The following is a 21,666-nucleotide window of genomic DNA, read 5'->3' as shown; positions in this document are numbered from 1 at the left end:
ATGAAAGGGGCGGCGTTGGCAACAAATGACCAACAGACAGGTCTAACGCTGCATATTCCTTTTAGACTATAATACAGGTTGTAAGCAACAGAGCTGCTGCAGCCGGAGTCAGGAAAGAAAACTGGCAAGAAGCTGCAGACTGTCTGATTGTGTGGTTAATCGGTGTATTAATATCTTTGCTTCACTGTGCTTAAGTTGCCTAGATGTACAGTAGGTTCCTTGCTAAAGATTTATTTTAATTATCATCATGCATCACAAGATTCTATAATAAAGGACAGATGTGGTCCCTTTGTGCTACTCACAAAAAGACAACATATGCAAAGATTAAATAAGCAATGAACAAAACTGTTTTCATGGAGACGTACAGGATGTAATCGCACATTCTCATGCAGGTTTTTGCTTTGGATCGCTTCTAAATCTGGCTTTTGCCGTCGTTATACGGAGCTTTGTGGAGTCGATTTAAATTGTCAGACAAGTTGCTTTGAAAAAGGAAGACGCTGCTGACAGTGTTTTTTAAGTCAACATCCTTTCCTTCCTTTCTGTAGCTGAAATATTTCCATACTTCTGATATTTCTTTTTGCAACATTTTTTTTCCTTCTCTGTACTTCTTTTATGGACTCACACACACCTCATGTGCAGAACTGTACGGGTAATGTGTGTGTCTGTGTGTGCAGTCTCTGTGGAACCTGCGGGAGCTTGGTTTATCAGACCTGGGAACTCGGCAGCTGGATGAGCTGGTGAACTGTGTGTTGCCCCGCTTGAGCCCACAGGAGATGCCACTTCCACTCGGTGATCAGACAGCCTGGAGGAGCTCACATCTCTCCACACACTCCTTTTTCCACAATAAGCATGGTGAGGATGTGCATCTAGCTTATGAAAAGGCCTCTCATACTCTACCTTATAGCCCCTAAACAGCTGTGTCTGCCACTGGTGCTCATCTTATTACATTAGCACCTTCTTGTTTATCACTCAACACAGGTTCATGACTTCTTCTGACGTTGCCAGACTTTTATTAAATACACGCTACTAGAAGACTGTCTTAACAACCAGCAAGTCCCTGAAGGTATCTCATAATTGAAAAGGACGGTTGTACCTCGTTCTCTTTCCCCAGGCTTCTCATCGGGTCCCATGCCAGTTTTTTCAAGGCAGCACCCTTCCGCTCTTCAGTCTGTCTGCACAGAGCTACAATATTGGCCAGGTAACTGTGGATTAGCAGCATTTGCAAGTAGTTTAATCTGTAGTCCAGTAGTCTAATCTAGTACAGTGCAGACAAACATTATGAACTGCGACTACTCTCTCTTTGTTCATGTGGATTGTAAGGAAACATGGTTCATTGCTGATCTGCTTAATCTTTTCCAGTGCTGGTTCAGAGCAGAGGCTTTAAAACTTTGAGGAGCAAAACCAGACGACTGCAGCCACCCTTCGAACGACCCGTGGAATCTGAAGGCTTCACACCATCTTTTATGAAGGTGCATAGTTGACTGTGTTCACAAGCTCAGCGGGCTTCACCAAACCTGTATTTTATTGGTGTGAACAGCGTGCTTATTACTGTCGAGCCTCAACATGCATAAAGTAGAAAGCTTGTTAAAGGTACATTTTCAAAACACAAGTTCAATCATTAAAAATAAAAAAATCAGCTCCTGAGGAGGAATGACGCCACATCAATGTGATTATTTATTTCTGCTGTGATGTCAGTTGTTTGTTTTTTTTTAAATAAGAGAGAGATGGACTTGGCTTCCATTAGATGTTTTGGATACAAAAATAAGGAACATTTCGTGTGTAGACTTTTCATTTTGTGGCTGAATTCAGTCGTGTGGTTTTTAAAAATGATCTATATAAATCTAGTAAGTGGTAGAAGCTGGACTTTACTTCCAGTTGATCTCAAACTTTAAGCTCTGCAAAGTGTCTCCAGTGCGATCGCCTTGAGAATAATGGTGAAGGCGTGTTCTTGCTTTGTGAGCACTGCTGACCTGTGTTTTATTTTGTTCTGCAGGGCTTTCTTATACGCGACAAAGGGGTAGAAGTTGAAAGTCTCGACAGCCTCTTGAAGAGCAAAAACATACCCGACGGACAGCACGACGCTTTCAAGCGGGGCTTCGCTGAGGGCTTCTTGAAAGCTCAAGCCCTGACACAGCGCACTCAAGGCAAATTTGAACACAAACACATTAAGTTATTCCATTACTACACGTTAGACGGTGCTGATGGTTAATTGTCCTGTTCTGGCTGTTCAGACTCTCTGAGGAGGACTCGTCTAATCCTGTTGGTGATGCTTGTTTTGGGGCTCTATGGCATCTCCAAAACCCCCTTCATATCGGGTAAAGGCTCCTTTTCCTTCCTTGTTTTCTAATATAGTGTTATTATATAAAGCCGCCTTGAAAATACTAATATTTTAACATGTATATAAATATTAGTGTTAACAATGCACCGTAGAGTTTGTGGGCTAACTCAGTGTGCTATAACTGAACCATTTGCTATTCTGTGAGGCATCGACAGTGAATTGTAACTTGCAGTGCTGGAACACTAATAGAACACTAATATGTGCCATCAGACGTGGTTAATGAGTAACTCGGTAACAGGCAGTGTTTGTGTGTGAGTTGATTAACCGTGCTTTGCTCGAACTTTAATCTAACCATTTTGGACAGTGCGGTTCCGAACCACATCAGGCCTGGACTCAGCCGTGGACCCTGTGCAGATGAAAAACGTGACATTCGAGCATGTCAAAGGGGTGGAAGAAGCTAAGAACGAGCTGCAGGAGGTGGTGGAGTTCCTGAAAAACCCGCAGAAGTTCACGGCCTTGGGAGGAAAGCTGCCAAAAGGTGGGCGAACATGAGCAGTGCCACAGCTTCATTCAGAGCTCTGTTTTGGTATCACTCGTCTGTATTTCTTATCTCCTTTTCTCTCTTTGCTTCAGGTGTTCTACTTGTTGGTCCTCCGGGGACTGGAAAGACTCTGCTGGCCAGAGCCGTGGCAGGAGAGGCAGACGTACCGTTTTACTACGCGTCTGGGTCGGAGTTTGATGAGATGTTCGTTGGAGTTGGAGCCAGTCGCATCAGGAACCTTTTCAGTGAGTTTTATTTTACATTTAACATCCGGATGGACCTTTTCCTTTTCTTTTGTCTTCTTAAGAAGCCAGCTGTGTTTATAAAGTTGAAACCATCCATCCATCCATCCATCCATCCATCCATCCATCCATCCATCCATCCATCCATCGTCTTCCTCTTTATCCGGAGTTGGGTCGCGGAGGCAGCAGACTTAGCAGAGCCGCCCAGACTTCCCGATCCGCACACACCTCCTCCAGCTCTTCTAGGGGTACCCCTAGGCGTTCCCAGGCCAGTTGAGAGACATAATCTCTCCAACGTGTCCTGGGTCTTCCCCTGAGGCCTCCTCCCGGTGGGACGCGCCCGGAACACCTCCCCGTGAGGCGTCCAGGAGGCATCCGAAACAGATGCCCGAGCCACCTCAGCTGGCTCCTTTCGATGTGAAGGAGCAGTGGCTCTCCTCCAAGCTCCTCCTGCGTGACTGAGCTCCTCACCCTATCTGTAAGGGAGCGCCCGGCCACCCTGTGGAGGAAACTCATTTCGGCCGCTTGTATCCGCAATCTTGTTCTTTTGGTCATTATCCAGATCTCTTGAGCATAGGTGAGAGTAGGAACGTACATTGACCAGTAAATTGAGAGCTTTGCCCCCTTGCTCAGCTGTCTCTTCACCACGATGGTCCGGTACAGCGACAGACGCTGCACCGATCCGTCTATCAATCTCACGCTCCATCCGCCCCTCACTCGTGAACAAGACCCCGTGAAAATTGAAACCATAACATTATAATATGTGTCATTTTGTTGAATACTGTGTGTTTATTTCTGTGTTTGTGCCGCTCCTTTTCCAAGGGGAGGCTAAAGGCAACGCTCCCTGTGTGATCTTCATTGATGAACTGGACAGTGTTGGTGGCAAAAGGATAGAGTCTCCCATGCACCCTTACTCCAGACAGACTATCAACCAGCTGCTTGCTGAGATGGACGGGTAAGCTCTAATACTATGAGTCACATTTTCACATGCTGGGCGTGCATGTAGCTGATTTTCATTCCCAAAAAGCTTCATTCAGTCTGTTATCACAAACAAAATGTCGGGTGGGGAGACAGAACCTGTGGTTGTGATGATACAGAATCAGGAAACGTCTTTCATATATTGATAGAACTGGAACAAATAAAGACAGGATTTCAAAAATTTAACTCATCTATTTCATTTCCTGCACTCGATTATAAAAATGCAAAATTGTGCCTCATTTCTCATTAAACACAGACGCATCCATACGATATAATTCTGGTCAACACAGAAATGAATAAATTGCTTTTTCACAGCTCATATTTTGAACAAACACACACACCAAGACTCTGACCTGCTTGGATGTTATTATTTCACAGGTTCAAACCAAACGAAGGCGTGATCATCATCGGAGCAACCAACTTCCCAGAGGCTCTAGATAAGTACGCTGGACCTCGTTGTTACTTCCTATTGCCAGTGAAAATGTCAGAGTTCACAGTGCACATTTAGAAATGTCAAGGTTTGCGATCTTCAGTCGCAGCTGTTGCGGTCAGTACAGACAATGGAGTACAGCTGTAGTCCAGTTTGTGCCGCTTACAGTGTGTCAGTGTTTTTTTTTCTGACTAACTGATCTCTCCTCGTAGCGCCCTGATCCGCCCAGGACGCTTTGACATGCAGGTGACGGTACCCAAGCCAGATGTGAAAGGACGCACCGAGATTCTCAACTGGTACCTGAAGAAGATCAAAGTGGATCCAGGTGTGAGAACAGCATCCTCTTATCAGGAATCATTGTTTTTTTTTCCATTCAAATGCATGATTATGGTATACAGTATATAGTATTAACCGTATAATACACACCTCAGTATACCCTTGCAGAGCACATTCTGAATATTTAGCCGATTATTTAGAGTTTCCACTGCTTGCTTTGCTGAAACAGTAGCTAGCAGCTCAGTCCAGAGATCTGATGTTGATGTTTTATGTTGTGTCTGCAGCCATCGAGGCCAATATCATCGCCCGGGGCACAGTGGGCTTCTCTGGCGCTGACCTGGAAAATCTGGTCAACCAAGCAGCTCTTAAGGCAGCAGTTGATGGCAAAGACATGGTCACGATGAAGGAGCTAGAGTTTGCTAAAGACAAAATCCTCATGGGTGAGTAGAGCTGTGCTTAAGAAAACGACTGTAAAGATACGTATGCTTCATCCTTAACTGTTAGGATGTTTTTAGTTGTCAGTACTTTCTGTTGTATTTATTATATTTGTCCCTCTTGTCTTTTTCTTTAAGGCCCTGAGAGACGGAGCGCAGAGATAGACAAGAAGAACAAGCTCATCACAGCATACCACGAGTCTGGTCATGCCATCGTAGCGTACTACACCAAAGATGCCATGCCCATCAACAAGGCCACCATCATGCCCAGAGGCCCCAGTCTGGGACACGTAAGGAAACCTTTTCCTCTGCATAAATGACAGTAACATCAAGTCTGTACATCCTCTAATGTTTTTTTTTTTTGTCTTCACCACTTCCTCCCAGGTGTCTATGCTCCCAGAGAACGATCGGTGGAGTGAAACTCGCTCTCAGCTTCTGGCCCAGATGGACGTCAGCATGGGCGGCCGGGTAGCAGAGGAGATTATATTCGGCCACGAGTACATCACAACTGGTACGAAAGAGTCCCTGAAAGGCCAGCGAGTGAACACAGGAGGCAGAATGTAGAAAAAAAACATCTGCTTACATGAGGACAAATGCAGCACAAGCTGGAATTTAAGAGGATGTTTTTCTTCTTCTCCAGGAGCATCGAGTGACTTTGATAGCGCCACCAAGATTGCAAAGCTGATGGTGACCAGATTTGGAATGTGTGAAAAGGTAAGCTGGTGTAAAAATGAAAGATGGAAGCTGCCGTGTTCAAATTTCTGCATTTATTTGTGTGTCAACTTCCCTCCGTGTCTCTCAGCTGGGTGTGATGACCTACACCGACATGACGGCGCAAAGTCCAGAGACGCAAGCTGCTGTGGAGCACGAAGTCCGAGTGTTACTGAAGGTCTGTGATCCATCATAGACATAAAGCCCAAACTAGCTCGGCTCTTGAAATCACATCTTGACAATCCTTTCTCCTGCCGTCTGTAGGAGTCGTACGAGCGCGCCAAAGCCCTGCTGAAGTCTCACGCCAAGGAGCACAAGAACCTGGCAGACGCTCTGCTCATGTACGAGACGCTGGACGCCAAAGAGATTCAGCTGGTCCTCGAGGGCAAAACGCTGGAGACCAGATGAAACCGGCAGGAGCGGGAACAATTGGAGGCACCGACGGGGAGGGAGGGGCTTAGTTTTTAGGAGGTGATGGAAGGAGGGATGGACTCACAACGTCTCCTGACAAACGCTCATGTAGAAGAGTGTCACATCCTCATGGAATCCCACCGTTATTCTCAGATAAGTAGTGCTGTTATGTCAAACATCTTTCCCATGTTGAGAACTAAGCAGGTGTTCGTCACGCAGGTTTATCGTATGTGGTGAAGGGTTCAATGCCTAATGTTAAGGATCTCGCTCAGGTCACTTTATTAGTCACTTTATTAGAGGAAGTAAACACGTGAATGTGAATATGTACCTCAGATACAAGAACAGCGTCTGGACAGGATTCTGATGTTAAGGTTGAGTTGGAAGATGTTTCTGCTTTAGCCGGGTCAGCTCAGATTCTCATCCTGTTCGTGGGAAATGTGCTGACGTGGACCGTTTAACCCAAAGAACTACTTTGTAGTCATGGCGACCCGAATTTAGCTGAAACTCAGTTGTCTTCCAGCGTTTGTGTTCATATCTGGTAAATGTCACGCGAATATTCCCGTTCTGTTGTAGTCGAGTTAGCACAAAGAGCCGTCACGCCTCTCCACCCGACACGTATACGTCCTCTCCTCCTGCTGTACCCGTCTCCCTGTTGCTTCTTTTTAAAGGTGGCCTTTTGGGGAATGTACCATAAGCATAAACTTTTCCTTTGAAGTAGGAAGTGTATAAACGACTCAGCACTTTGGGTGAGTGTACAAATTGAAAATATCCTCTTTGTGTAATTTATTTCCTTGATGCTACCTGTACAGATGGAACAAAAGCTGCTGCTCAAGCCTCCAAAAGCATGTGACGAATATAAGCTGTGTTTTATGTAGTGATCAGTGAACATTGGACGCTTCATCATTTTAAAGCTGTCAGGGTGGCCTAAGTTATTTAAACAGTTTGGCTTCTAAAAAAAAAAAGCCTCCCGGCGGCGTATGAGTTGTTCTTGTATTTGCAACTGAATTAAATAAAGACTCTTAGATTATTCAGACAAATCAAAAGGCCACTTCTGTCCCCGTTGTCATGACATTTCTTTTTTTTCTTTTTTTTTTTTTTTTTAAACTAAATTTGCACAACACCATGGATGCTAGTTAATAGTAGCACTTTCTCCAGTTATGAAAGAAAATGAAGAAAGTTAATTCAATTTAATTGTAAAGCGACATCCTTGGTTCTAAGCAGGACATCTCTTCCATACCGATTGTGTGTAAAAAAATTTCTACATCTGTTGAAATGGTGAATGTCTGTTTCCAAGTAAATAGCAGCAACCGTGTATGTAATCCATATTTAGAGGAACACCAGCATGTTGTACTTCATAGTGTACTCATTTTCAGTTTTTATTTTGCTTCGGTTTGACTCAACATATTCCGTTTGTTGGCCTTTTACCCACGTGTAGCTGTGTACATATGGTGGAGATGTCATGGGAACCTTGTATATAGATGTATAGTGATGCTTTTACGCTGTGTACACACTGAATGGCTCTCTGCTGTAGATCTCTCCACAGTGTGATGGCAATGGTTTCATTCTTATTTGTGCAGCCGAAATAAAGACAAAGAACCCCACATGAAAACTTAGGGTGTGTTTGTTATTTTCAAAAATTTCCCAAACTGCGTGACATCACATACACCTCTGTTACACATTAGACAAATGACGTGAGATCTAACAAACAGCAGATATTTAATGCATACACTAAACATCCATCCATCCATCCATTCATTTTATTCCGCTTATCCGGGGTTGGGTCATTCCAGACTTCCCTCCCCACGGCGACACTTTCCAGCTCCTCCTGGGGGATCCTGAGGTGTTTCCAGGCCAGCCGAGAGATATAATCCATCCAGCGGGTTCTGGGTCTGCCCCGGGATCTCCTCCCAGGTGGACGTGTTCGGAAAACCTCCAGAGGAAGCCTCCCCGGAGGTATCCAAATCAGATGTCCATACCACTAAACTACACTAAAGATTTTCATAAATCAGTATGCTCTTGATGTTTTTCAAAACTTTAATAAAAGAAAAAACATTAGGATTTCTTTATCTCCTGTGCTAGCGCTGTCAACGTTAGGCTTCTTAACAGGATGTGAATTTTTGACTTGGAAAGAGACAAAACAAAATATTCTCAAAATAAAAACAGTTAGGAAAACTAATAATCAACATGTCTGTCAAGCACTTACTATAATGGAGTCCCATTTGTGACTTTGGTGTCTGTACATGACTGCACAACAGAATCAGGTTATCATGATTATCAGAGCAAAAAAAAAAATCACAATACTGATATATCTATTTTTAAAAATGTGGGAAAAAAGTCAAATTTATCTTCAATAATGTTTATTGTGTATTTCATCCCTTTTTGAGAGAGTATGGATGTTTTTCCTCTGTTGAAAGCGTTAAGCAGACAGCTCCTGGTGCTGGATTATTCATGATGCTGTCATATGTGTACTATAAACATATCAATATTTAATTTTCAGAATAGCACAGGCATTGTTTTGCAACATCTGCACATTAATTAGTGAGTGCTGTGCAGTGTTGCAAGATTGACCAGCTTATTCTTTAAGTGTATGGGCTGTTGTTTGTGTTACTTCTTGCTCTAGAGGTTTTTAAAATGTGAAGGAGGCAAAGAGGTGACATTAAAAAGCATAACACACAACTTTCGCAATTTGTGTCCAAATTCTGACTTCTAACCCAAAAAAATCTCATTATACGGACACGTCATCAATTGTTTTAGATCCATTAACGGCACCTTCCAGAGACCCCGAACACCGTCAGAAACACTGGAATAAACACCAAACCGTGCAGCAGCCCAAAAACAATCACAAGAAACACAATCTTGAAGAACGTCCTAAAGATGTAACTCCCGGACGCAGACAGCACCACCACTCCTACAACAGTAGACAGAGCTCCTTGCAGTATCGGATACCCCAGATGGGCCAAAGCATCCATAGCTTTCTCATTGGCGTCGCTCTTAGTGCTGGAGACGAAAGAGTAAGAAATGTGCGCTGAGAAGTCTACGGAGAAGCCAATGCACATGACCAGGTTGATCATGGAAATGGAGTCCAGATTTACACCCCACAGCGACATGAATCCTGCAACACCGGTGATGACTGAGCAAATTGCAAAAGCTACGGATATGGAACAAAGAGGATTGGGTATCAGGATGAGTGAGACGACAAGCATCACAACCACGGCGACGAGGATGGTTTGAACGGCGCTATCTGTGATCACGGTGTACTGGTCGTAGTAGATGAAAGCAGGGTGGAACACCAGAAGCTCCACTGGACATTCCTCCGCTGTTTTCCTGAGCCCAGTCATCATGTCCTTCATCGTAGCTTTGTTTAGCGTCTGGACAAAAAAGCGAGAAGCCTGGATGTCACCGTCTACAGTCAGATTGATGTCTTGTCTAAACATTGGGTTGAGTTGTAAGAAACGTGGCAGGTGGGTGTAGAAAGCCTCTTGGGAGCTTATGTTGAGGTTTGAGGCGTTAGCGTGGTTTTTATAGGAGAGGAACCAAGCAAATGTGCTATTCACAAAGTTCAAACTTTCAAAACTTGAAATGCATGAATCCAGATCTTCATCACTGTCCCAGTAGGACAAGGGTTTCTTCACTGCCACCATCACATTGCAGCTAAATTCAGAGAAGTGCTGCCTTTGATGGTTGTAATAATCAATCATGTAGGAATCGTCCAAAGCCAGATTCTTGATGTCCAGTCCTTCCTTTAAGATACAGCAGCCATAGATGCTAACAGCCAGATAACCTGCATACATAACAAACACACATGCTTTCGTCAATTTGTGGGTCAAACATGGACCATAGAACCGCTCAAAAATGTAACTCATTGCCTCAGTTTTCTCTTTTCCCGTGATTCGATTGTAGCGTCCCCCAACGCAGCACATACTGAAGGCTTTTGAGTTCCCGGATGGTTCGTCCTCTGGGATTTTGGCACAGGTGAACCAGTGCTTGTTCTCTGCTTCCCTCTGTCCATTCAAAGCCATGCACGCCCCCAGGAAAGTGATGCCGTACAAATAGCAGAAGCAAACAGAAATCCCGGCGTAGAGGCAGAAGGATCGGACAGAACCGAAGGGCGAGCTGTAGCCCAGGAAGAGAGCCAGAGCATCGGTCAGGGTGGTGATGGAGATGGAGACGGCAGCTTCCCTGTAGGTGTCGGCCAGCCGGTCACTAACACTGTCCAGAACACGGGTCCTCTGCCAGCAGGAGACCATGATGAACATGTCGTCAAGTCCAATACCTTCAGAAATAAAAAAGAAGGGGAAGAAAGAGATTTTTAAAATGGAAGATTAAACTTCAGTCTCTTCATTTTGGTGTGTGCAAGTCTGGATTACCCATCAGGCTTTGCAGGCAACTGCCCTATGGCCCTAAATCACCAAGGACCCTAGAAGTCCTATGCTCACTGTCAGTTGTTCTCATAACATGCTAAAATGAAGTAAAATATCAACTGAAGACAAAAATAGGTCTAAAAGTGACTTAAAAGTGCATTCTCTCTGACAGGCAGCAGGGGGCGACTCCTCTAGTTGAAAAAATAAGTCTGATTGTATGGAAGCCTACGAGAAAATGACAGTACTTGTCACTGGATTTATTGCTGCAGTAAACATTTTTCTAACGAGTTAATGGCCTTAGTTGGTAGTTTAAAGTCTCCTTCAATGCAGCAGGATATTCATTTAGTAAATTCTGTTCCCATTGAGAGTAAAATAGACGATAAAGCAGGGTGTGTTTTACAACAGGACTACCGTGGGATTGCCAGGTAGTTATGGGTGTTCTCAGGTTCTCCAGTCAGATCTTTCAAATTTTGAAGGACCAAGATGGTAAAGGCCAAACTGAAGACTTCAAAGCAGCCGTTCACAAACCATTGTGTGACATTACGGTGGCTACGTCCATCTTTTATATACAGACTGTGGGTGTTGGTTCTAATTTGAAAGACAATAGCACTATGTTTGCAAGGTTTCCTTCTTTAAAGGGGAATTGATTACATTTATATAAATCAACGATCCTAGAAAGCACTACCTCAATATAAAAAAATAAAAAAAAAAGTTGTGAAACACCTTTCGTAGCTTCATGGGAAACTGCACAAAATCTGACGAATAGCTTTATTTGATACCATTTGAGTCAGTGTTGGTTCGGGCTAAGGGTTAATTTTGAAAACAAAAAAGATTCTTGTCAAGAAAACGTGACAAAAAAGAAGTACTTTCAATAACTTCTAACTTTGCTTTGTGCTTAGAAAGTGGGACCTTGTGGACCCGGATGTTCAACAGAACCTACCTAATATGAGGAAAGGACAGGTGGCGGCTGTCATGACGAACGGTTGGCCCAGCAACAGCAAAGCACCAAAACCACTCAGGACCGCTACACCTGTGGAGAAAACCCCACAGCACGCCACCCACACCTTCGTCCGCACATTATCCAACCTTAAAAAAAGAAAAACGAATAAAAACAGACAATGCATTCCAAAATTCAGTGCGTAACATGTGTGGCTGATGTTTTACTGACCTCCAACAAGTCATAATTGAAAATACGATGGCGATGGTGTAGGTGATGGAGAATAAATAGATGACAGACGCTGGAGATTTCTCAAATTCCTGCTGCATTGACACTGAGGTTGAGTATGACACCTAGAAAAATTGAAACCATTTGGTTTAACAATGAGATGATGATTTATGGGATTGGTGGAGAATGTGAGAAAGGTTCTGCTTACCTGAAGACGAGGTGATGATTCATTTGAAATCAGATTGATGAAGCTTTCCAACCAAAGGTCAGTTTTTGTTTTGTTGTCTTCTTCTAAATAGTAATGGAGCTGTATGGCTTCAGCACTTTCAACTGAACTCTCTGTATTTATTGTCACGCTGCCCAGACTTAAATATAAAGGAAAACTTCTAAAATCAGAGTGAAACCACGGAAATGTCAAATTGACAGCATCTATGTTGTTGGCATTGTAGTCAATCATGTCCAGAATGTCATTGGAGGTGCAGGATCCAATCACCTTAGCACAGACATCCACATATCTAAATGACTGATTGTCAAACTGCACCACCATACTCCTAATTTTAAAGTCTATATCGAGGATGTCTTGAAGCGACTCAACAGTCAGAATATTCCCGTCGCTTGCGGCTATGACAGTTGCGTAGTTTCCGTCTGTGCTCAGCCTCAACCTCGAAAACATGGAGTCATTTCCTGGGAAGGTTTCTTGGATGTACTTTCTCTCCATCTTGGCCGGTCCATCAACAGGTGTGAACTGCGCCTCAATATCGTTGGAAATTTTGTCCTTTAGAAGATAAAACCCGCTTCCCAGACCTGCCGACAGCATCAGGGGGATGATCAGGAACCACCAGGGATGGGATCCGATGAAGTGGCCCATCATCTCAAAGCAGATCCGGAGAGGTTTCTCTATGCAATCTGTACGATGTCCGGCCATGGCTGTAAAAACCTGAAATTCTGATTAGCAATTAGTCTAAAAATTACTTTGGGGAATGTAAAAGAGCTGCCTCTCTTCTCAGACTAACATTAGAGCTGTGAGTATTCACAGCCAGCTGCATTTATTGTGCTGCTTTTCAGCTCCTTGATGAGCTGTTGATTTGCATAATAACAGGGTCGGTCCTCTCGGAAACAAACACAGCCAGATGTGGTTTGAGGAAAGGCTCATCAATGAGCCCATTAAGGAATAGTAGGTGTACTGTGGCTCACTGGTTCCATCACACTTCCTGCTGGAGTTAGTGGTTTCTTATTGCTCAGCCCTCAGGGGATTCCTTTTCATGGTTGGGAGACATAAATGGTGAAAAAAGGGGCCTTTGAGGATTGATGCAGTTTAGCAAAGACACAGAACAAAGATGTGTTTGATTGGAAAATATCCCGACCTGTTTCAGGAGGTTTTTGTTGTAGGTTTCCATACATCCCTTTATCAGTGTCTTTAATATATCAGTATAATTATTAAACATACATTTTTGTGCACTCCTACGATAATGAGAGCTCCCTGGACAATCAAGAAGACACATGATGAAAAATCTAGATTTTTTAAGCAACATATGACAGAACCAAGTTTCCAATCTAATAAGCAGGCAAATAAAATGCTGTTATTACATTTAACACTCGTGACTGTCGCACAAACAAGACACAAAAGGCGAACGTTGAATGTTAACAGTGATTAGTTGGCAGTCCGTGACTTTAAACTGAGATGACAAGTCTTCTCTGCGAGGTTTGATTTTAAAAACTTGTTCCATTCATACCAGGTGTAAGTCTCAGTAGAACAATTTGGATTCTCACTATTCATTGTTATTGTTTATTACTGTCTTGATTTGTTGAGTCTGTCGGTCTACAATCTGCCTGCATGACTCCTTTGGATGAACCAAGTGACTGAACACAAATGACTTGTAGAAGTAAATTTAGGACTGAAAGAGGGAAAACTGGAAACAGAAAGAATAACACAGAATAAAAATATGTGTGTATTTGTTGAATCTGACTGAATGAATCTGAGTCGTTTTTGTTGCCCCAGTTAAATTTAACCTGACGATCTGGCTAGACAGTAACGATATGCTTTCTATTTATAAGCCCTGGTGTTGCTTGTTAATTCATGTCTTTTTACAGCGTTAAATCTGTGTTTTGATCTGATTCCACAGACACATAAAGTCCATCTTCTTCATGTGACATGTGAGTCTTGCATGGGACTGTTGCTTTGTCTTTCTCTTGCCATCTAATTACAGCTACATCTCCTGACCCACAGTTTGTTTTTGACTGCCGGCGGCAAAGTCAATACGAGATCCCGATGCAGTTCTCTCCTGCAGAGGTCATGACTGAGGAAGCACAGTTTCAGTTTTCTACATCATCACTTATACACCTGAGACGTAAATATTACAATCAGTTTTAAAATTCTAGGGCCAACCAACCCTGCAGGCAGATTACTCAGAGCTACTTCACTTTCTTGGACATCGTGTGGAAGCCTGATGTGCATCAGAGTTTTATCACTAAACATAGCAAGTGTGACCACATTACTTCACTTTTACCATTTTACATGTCTATCATATTGTGTATTGCATCTTTATCATCTGAAAGAATGCAGCCTTGGATCCACAACAGTATTTGTAGGTTTTAAAGGGAATGTAAGAAAGTAGAGATGGAAAAAAGTCTGGTCTCCAAGTACAGTAAAACATGATGAGAGAGGTATTAATACAATATAATGGTAGAGGAAAGAATGCAAGTCATTTCTTCCCATCAACATAATCCAAGAACAAACCAGACACATCAACGAGTTTCACACATCACCCCAAAAATATAACAAGAATCTGATCAAATGATAGTTATACNAAAAAAAAAACTCATCCCGTAAATCCTCTTTTGTACAGAGGCCAGTGCAAAAACCAAAGACGGCGTCCAGTGTGCCTTTGAGGAACTTGTGGAGAAGATCCTCCAGACTCCAGGGCTTTGGGAGAGCGAAACCCAGGGTCAGAAGGTCCGTCTGGGGGATCACGAGCAGGCCAGGGCCGGGGCATGTGGAGGTTACTGCTCCATACCCTGAAAACGGACTGAACAAAGAAAAAAAAAAATGAAGCACCAACCTGATAGGAATGACTACGGACCAGAAAGAGAGCGACAGGTGGATGAGCACTTCTAATAAGTTCATTGCGGGAGTAAGTTCTGTCGGTGGAGAAAAAAACAAAATCATTGCTGTTTGCACACTTCTTTTTCAACCGTCATCTGTATCGTGTCACTACTTTCTGTTAAAAACATGAATGAAAGAATCAGGCAAGACGTAGCCTCTCGTCTGAGGAGCGTATAGTGTTTTAAATTCACTCAACCATGCCAAGTATACGTGAGCACATGTCTGGTTTAAATTTATCTCATTGGCGAGAGTGGTCCAGTTGTGCATTAAGACATCAGGTTACTAGCATAGTGCCTCTAACACAAACCAATTTGTAGGTTACAGCCTGTCAAGTTTTATTCAGAATAATTAATTCTAATCAATAGTGAAAGTCTCCTCAATCCTTTCTCTGACAGGGAAAAAGCTTGTTCCGTTCTTTGTGCTTTCTTGGCATACATAACTGCAAAGTACAAAATGTCCTACTATACACACTATAGGAAGCTTTATGAAACACACACCGCACAGTTTGGGTTGTTAACGCAGGTTGCATTACACACCAGAACACTGTGAATACTCCCAAAGAAGACGTTACCCATCAGACCCCAGTTACTGACACCGAGTCGATCTTCACGGTCAACACTAGACTTGTTTGTTTGATGGTGATTTCCATCGAATTCTGCGCTTCAGAATGTATAGGCGCTTTCAAATGGACTTCTTGTCTCCTCAGCTTAGAAAACAGTCATGATCTTTGTGTCGTAGGGTTTCCTTGCAACCCAACCAGTCTTTGCATCTGGACCATCTCTTCCAGAGCCGCAAGGTTTACAGTATCAAGAGCTCTTGCAATAAATAAATAAAAAAAAATGTCCCTTTTATTCACTTGAGCTCACAGTTGTTCTTGCTCTGCTCTTTTTAAGTAAACAGCCTCAACTCGACCCTGTTATCTATATAGTTTTTTTCACTTTTTGTAGTTTCCTGTCTGCTATGATCCATTTTACGTTTCACCGACTCATTAAAGGCATTTCTCACACGTAGTACGAGAACATTCCCAGAAGCTTTGTTCCTTACTATCTCCAGTATATTTACGATTTCATGTATTGTTTGTATTTGCTTGTTTAACCTGTTTTTTTCCCCCCTTGCTGTCCTTTGATTTCTTTTTTTTTTCCTGTTGCTTTTGCTGTGCATCTGTTTCAATCATACGCAGCAATATGTTAAATCGATATCTGCCTTAATAATATTGAAAGACATTTGCGAGAGTTATGGTCGATTAACGTTTGAATTGTTTCAAACTTGAAATAAACGTCAACCTCAAGATGCCGTCACTCGAGTCTTAACTATTGTTTAATTGCCGTCCGAGAGCTGCCATTAAGTTTCCGTGTTGTGTCGAATCCCGCTTAATCAAAAGCAGGTTACCAGTGGAAACAGAAGTGAGGCGCTCTTTCCATAATCCTTTTGTTGGGGACTCGCCTGTTGTACACGCAAGGCTGAAAAGCATTCTTCGTACGAAATGTCAAAAAAAAAAAAAAACAGACGAGAAACCGGGACACGTGGAAAAACCCCGTTAATCATGTTGTGTAAGAAAGTTCTGGTATGCAGTGACAAGCTTGGGTTCGGTGTCCCCAGATGGAAGGGGATGAGTCCGTCTTTAGGTATACAGAACCAGGAATTCTCCCGAACACAAAGTTTTTTTTTTTTTTTTTACCAGTTGACCTCATATTCAGGTCAGAAAATTGCAGCGATCTGGTTTGGCGTAGAAGTCATCGAGATTTTGTTCGTGGGACAAGAATTGCGTCTATTAAGAGACATTCACCTTTTTATTCCATGACAGTATGTCGACAGCTTCATCTGGAACTTATTGACACTTTAGCCGACGTTTTGGGCCACTTTGAGGCAGTGGAAAGAATCTGTAAACAGTTGATTTTTAAGTGGACACTGGAACACGAGTAGCTGTTAGATAACGTAAGATTTACATGAAGCACTTGGAGTCGCATTTCTGGTGGTTGAACGTATAAAAGGTCACGCCGTTTGGTCTTTTTTTTGCTTAGTTTTGGGCTCCACTCTGCATGTATCCGTAGAAACTCTTTAGCATCTAGACGTGGCAGCAAAATTCATGAAATATTTAATTTTTTTTACTTGGATTTACTTGGTAACGGCAAATAAATAAGTTGCCCGGTGTGTGCAATGCAAAGCCACGTTTTAAATTAAAACTGCTCAAGAGGAACATGTTGGACGAACTCCTCTGTGACGCCACCTAAAGGTTTCCTGAAGAGCAAACATTCAAGTTGGGAATTCGAGGAACGTATTTAAGGAGCTAATTTTAGAAGTATAACCTTTTGTATGTGTTAATAAGCAATCTAAAGCCTCATATCCAGTGTTTGGTGACTGTTATTCTTTACTAGAAACAAAGTGTGCCCCCTAGTGTTCAACACAAGAACATGCATTTTTCCTGTTGGAGGGGTGGAATCAGTTTTTTGCTTCAGTTTTATGGATAATGTACACGTGAACATATTGTGATTAAAACCAGGACAGAAGAATACTTGCTAAGAATAAATGAGAGGAAAATCTGCCTAATTTTAACAGATGAGATGCTTGACGAAGCTAGTTTATAATAAATACCGTTCTGTTTAGCGGATAAAGGCTCCACTTTTTTTTCGTTTTTTAAAATTATATCCTGTATATATTTTTAAAATTGTGTTTTTTGACATGCAAATTTCTGCTGCAACACTGCCTATCTTTCTAACTTCATCTGCCAGCTATCAACTGTTGATCTGGACAGCAGAATAAAAAAAACAGTTACTTGATATTGCAGCCATAAAGCAGCCAAAAACAATTCGGTTTTTAACCTGCAACGTTCTGAACTTGTAATTTTCACACTTTGTTTTTTGTACAGATTAAGCAAATGTGATGCGAAGTGTAAATTAGTGCGGTTTAGAAGTGTTGTTAGGCTCATGATTTTACCTTTTTGGAAAGTGCTAAGCTTGCTGTTTCCCCCCCTGCCACCACTGTTTATGCTAAGCTAAGCTAACAGTCTCAAGGTTCAAAATGATGAGCCGATTTTCTAATACCTTTGGGCATATATGTCAACCTATAGTTACTTGATGATCAAAACAAATGAGTTCAAATCCCTTTAAAGCATCACAAAGCTGAGGGGAGCTGCTAAGAGATGATTAGTACCTATGGCAGGGGTGTCCAATCCTGGTCCTTGAGGGCCACAATCCTGCATGTTTTAGATGTGTCCCTCTTCCAACACACCTGATTCAAATGATCAGGATTATTATCAGGCTTCTGCAGAGCTTGATGATGAGCTGATCATTTCAATCAGGTGTGTTGGAAGATAGAAACATCTAACACATGCAGGATTGTGGCCCTCGAGGACCAGGATTGGACACCCCTGATCTATGGGATCACTATGAACAACCTCTCTCAAGTTACAAACAGTCAACTGATTTATTGTTTTTGTAGAATTATTCATCCTAACAGCTTTAACTTTCTAACAGCCTCACCCATTTTGTCTACAGGCTCACTGCTGAGTCAACAAATATTAAACTCTGCCCGCCAGCCGGATGATGCTTCGCCTCAGCCTCCGCTCTGAGTAACCGTCTCCCCGCTCAGTTCACTGTGCCACCCTTCTTCCCACATTACAACCTTTTAAAATGTAGTTTGAAAGGATATAATGAAACTGCGCGACCCGCGTCTGCACACATGAAAACTACCACTAAGTACAGTTCACCAGAACCTAACTATGCAGTCTGGGCCGCTGCAAAGCCAATGATTTAAGGCGGACGACCGGCCAGAAGATTTCACATTGGGTTTATTCAAATAGCTGCTGTCAGACTTTAGCGTTGGATGATGATCCAGTCTCCTGGAAGTTAATATAACTTACTGCAACAGAGAGCAATAGGAAGACATGAAGGAACAGAGCAAAAAACAGTGGACAAAATTCAACGGCGTTAGGTTAGTGTTTCTATTTTACAATGTAAAAATGATTAAAAATGCTTGTCAGAAATTAAAAAACCAATGGTCTCAGGGGCTGTACATATGTTGCAAGGCACTTGGGCGTCTGGTGGCGTGTTTCCCGGTCTACACGCTGTTTGCCAGGGCGACTTTGACAGTCTGGACCTCAGAGATGTGAGAGGATTTCTGGATGATGCGGCTCGTGAGGGTTGGCCCCGTGACACACATCCTGTCTGTGATAGCGGTCCTGGAGACGGAGAAGGGCTCTCGGCTCTGCAGCACCGTGGCGGCGGCGGCGCCGGGCCCCGAGGCGCTGCTCTGCCCCTGGGCCAAGCTGGTCAGAGCCACGGCGGCGTGGATCTCCCTCCAGCCCTGGTCGCCTCGTCTCTGCGGGCCTCGGTCCTGCTGCTGGTCCCTGTCGGTTTTATTAAACAGAAACAGCCACATGAGAAGTGGGTCGCCGAACGTCTGACCTAAATTAACCCGAATAAAATCACCTCGTCTTGATGTGAAGCCAGAATAATACAGACGAATTAAAGCTGGCGGTTCGGTTTCAACAATAACCGCCAAGTGAGATTATAAGTGGTGTTAGTTTTCAGGTTGAAAAGTGCAAACAACTGACTGGATGGAGGAATGAGTAACTACACTCACCTGTCACATTTGGTTGAAGTATAGTCCACTGCGTCTGTGAAAAACAAGAGAAGAAAAAGACTCACCAAAACGTGGCATGAATCATTTTTTTCGTACGTGATAGCGCTGAAATTGCAAACAGAATATTTGCGGGACAATCAGAGTTTGGATTAGACTATGTCATCATGATAAATAATGTATACATGTTTCTAATTTGCAGCACGTGTGTGAGCAATTACGTCCGGATGATTGTGCACATGCGTGGAGGTTTAGTGTGTGCATTTTCTGAGCATTAGTGCGTCGTTGGATACGGTTTCGATGCGTCCGGTGCATTTAGTCTGCCTGTGTTCAGTTACTGTGACCAAAACAAATGCAAGCAGCAGTTTACTTTAGATTTTATTCTGTTGCATTGTGTCATGAGGACCCCTGCTGTGGTTCAGGTTTCCAGAACCCTGCGAGCACCTGTAAAGGGATTCTGTATGATATAGTTCTGAATTAAACATCAGCGAGCAAGGAAGAGTGACTCGAGGAAGGTCTTTCTCACAATGCCCTGAAAAAACAATCTGGGTATTTCAGGATCAGGATAGAAGAAAGAAAAAAAAAAAAGACTTTGGAGTCATATTATATTACTTGCACAATTTCTGTTTGCGGTCTGTGCATAAGCGTGCATTATATGTAGAACATATTTTCCATTTCAGCTTTGGAATATTGCCTTTTTTTCACTGGAGCAGATAGAAGTTGGTCAAAAGCGATTTTTCTTCAGAGAGCAATAGTCGGGGAAATTAGAGGCCCGCTGTGATACACAGTCTTTCAATGCTAACAGCCCGAGACATCCCCAGCTCAGGNCGTGAACAGTCTCGCTGTGTGGTTCTGACAGTAATCAGAATCTTAAGCAGAACACCACAGAGCTTGTTTTTATCATCTTAGAAACATTACAAAGATAAGTCTGTCTTTACTCTTCCGAGAAGCCTCAGTTAAAAGCAGCTGGGCTACTTTAGGTTTTTTTAAGATGCTGCAGTTCTGAACTGAAGAAGCTTCTTGGATGAGATGGGAACCGTCTTCAGAAACCTAAAAGAGGAGTCTCGTTGCTTTAGCTGTTGTTTCTCGGATTAACATGATCCGGATGACTGAGAGTCTACACAGACATGGTTAAACTTTAAAAGACACAGAAACCATTTTACACACTTTTATTTAACTACACTTTTATCACTAAAACAGACTTTTCATCTGCCTGAACCACAAACGTTTCCATTGACCTGAGACTGAACAGAACTCTGCTGCCAGACTTATAACCAGAACAAACATCCCTCCTGTTTTACACTGGCTCTCAGTTTGGTTTAGGATTGATTCAAAGATTTTACTGCTAACTCTTAACTCCCTTCATGGCCTCTCTCCTTTGAGCTTCTCAGGCAGAGGTATTTTGTTTGACAATTAAAGGGGACAGATCATTTGCAGTCAGGACCCCGAGGCTCTGGGAGGATCTGCCCGAAGAAATCAGGTTGACTGGGTCAGTGACCCTCTGTTAAGTCTCTTCTTACAGTACACTTTTATCGGAGAGCCTTCCTGATTAAATTGTGTTTTATTTTTTATTTCTGTCCATAATAGTTTAAATTTGGATATAATTATCACACTTGGATGTGTTTTCAGCTTGTGTGCTCTATAAATAACAATAATATTGATGATGATGATGATGATGATGATAGAATAGAAGATCCCTGGTTCGCATCCCAGCCTGGGATCTTTCTGCGTGGAGTTTGCATGTTCTCCTGTGCAGTGTGGGTTCTCTCAGAGTTCTCCGACTTCCTCCCTCACAGTCCAAAACCATGTTGAGGTTAATTGGTGATTCTAAATTGTCCGTAGGTGTGAATGTGAGTGTGCTTGGTTGTCTGTCTCTAAATGTAGCCCTGTGATAGACTGGTTACCTGTCCAGGTGTCCCCTGCCTTCGCCCTGTCAGCTGGGATAGACTCCAGCCCTGTAACCCTAGTGAGGATTAAGCGGTGTATAGATAATGGATGAATTAGTGTTATAATTAATATTATTATTTAGAGAGCACACGAGTTGCAAACACATCCAAGTGTTAGAAATTAAATTAAAATATTCAATTATTTAAATTATTAAGTTCCAACCTTTATTCAATAATACAAAAGAACAAAAGCAAGCATAATATATATATAT

General features: G+C 42.7%; 3 protein-coding genes across 3 annotated transcripts in view; 1 reads left to right on the top strand and 2 right to left on the bottom strand.

The window, feature by feature from the left end:
* The window catches only part of yme1l1b (YME1-like 1b), a 9,255-nt gene extending 1,345 nt beyond the window's left edge, over positions 1-7,910 (top strand). Inside the window, exons 3-18 of the mRNA XM_008277666.1 lie at positions 675-852; positions 1,112-1,198; positions 1,360-1,469; positions 1,994-2,144; positions 2,232-2,315; positions 2,643-2,816; positions 2,912-3,064; positions 3,884-4,016; positions 4,418-4,480; positions 4,682-4,794; positions 5,030-5,185; positions 5,318-5,469; positions 5,564-5,690; positions 5,820-5,893; positions 5,982-6,068; positions 6,155-7,910. Coding sequence (XP_008275888.1) covers positions 675-852; positions 1,112-1,198; positions 1,360-1,469; positions 1,994-2,144; positions 2,232-2,315; positions 2,643-2,816; positions 2,912-3,064; positions 3,884-4,016; positions 4,418-4,480; positions 4,682-4,794; positions 5,030-5,185; positions 5,318-5,469; positions 5,564-5,690; positions 5,820-5,893; positions 5,982-6,068; positions 6,155-6,298 — 1,986 coding nt within the window. The 3' untranslated portion in view covers positions 6,299-7,910. The remainder of the gene's footprint in view (positions 1-674; positions 853-1,111; positions 1,199-1,359; positions 1,470-1,993; positions 2,145-2,231; positions 2,316-2,642; positions 2,817-2,911; positions 3,065-3,883; positions 4,017-4,417; positions 4,481-4,681; positions 4,795-5,029; positions 5,186-5,317; positions 5,470-5,563; positions 5,691-5,819; positions 5,894-5,981; positions 6,069-6,154) is intronic.
* A 1,150-nt stretch (positions 7,911-9,060) lies between these two features.
* ptchd3b (patched domain containing 3b) lies at positions 9,061-12,752 on the bottom strand. Its single transcript, XM_008277700.1, has 4 exons — positions 12,036-12,752; positions 11,831-11,952; positions 11,603-11,748; positions 9,061-10,574 (listed from the first exon to the last, which is right to left on the bottom strand). The coding sequence occupies exons 1-4, from the start codon at positions 12,750-12,752 to the stop codon at positions 9,061-9,063; spliced, it is 2,499 nt and encodes an 832-aa protein (XP_008275922.1).
* A 5,948-nt stretch (positions 12,753-18,700) lies between these two features.
* Positions 18,701-21,666, bottom strand: part of LOC103354338 (homeobox protein Mohawk-like) — a 17,189-nt gene continuing 14,223 nt past the window's right edge. Inside the window, exons 5-6 of the mRNA XM_008277665.1 lie at positions 19,512-19,545; positions 18,701-19,275 (exon numbers count right to left, since the gene is read on the bottom strand). Coding sequence (XP_008275887.1) covers positions 18,987-19,275; positions 19,512-19,545 — 323 coding nt within the window. The 3' untranslated portion in view covers positions 18,701-18,986. The remainder of the gene's footprint in view (positions 19,276-19,511; positions 19,546-21,666) is intronic.

Source organism: Stegastes partitus, unplaced genomic scaffold (genome assembly GCF_000690725.1).
Source record: "Stegastes partitus isolate 25-593 unplaced genomic scaffold, Stegastes_partitus-1.0.2 Scaffold105, whole genome shotgun sequence".
NCBI classification, from domain to species: domain Eukaryota; kingdom Metazoa; phylum Chordata; class Actinopteri; family Pomacentridae; genus Stegastes; species Stegastes partitus.
This window is presented reverse-complemented; position numbering and strand designations above follow the sequence as displayed.

Excerpts from the sequence above, each read along its gene's own strand:
- ptchd3b (XM_008277700.1), bottom strand. The coding sequence starts at position 12,752 with ATGGCCGGACATCGTACAGATTGCATAGAGAAACCTCTCCGGATCTGC. Across the intron at positions 11,749-11,830 it reads TCAATTATGACTTGTTGGAG|GTTGGATAATGTGCGGACGA; the intron begins GTCAGTAAAACA and ends TCTTTTTTTAAG. Across the intron at positions 10,575-11,602 it reads CTGTCCTTTCCTCATATTAG|GTATTGGACTTGACGACATG; the intron begins GTAGGTTCTGTT and ends TTATTTCTGAAG.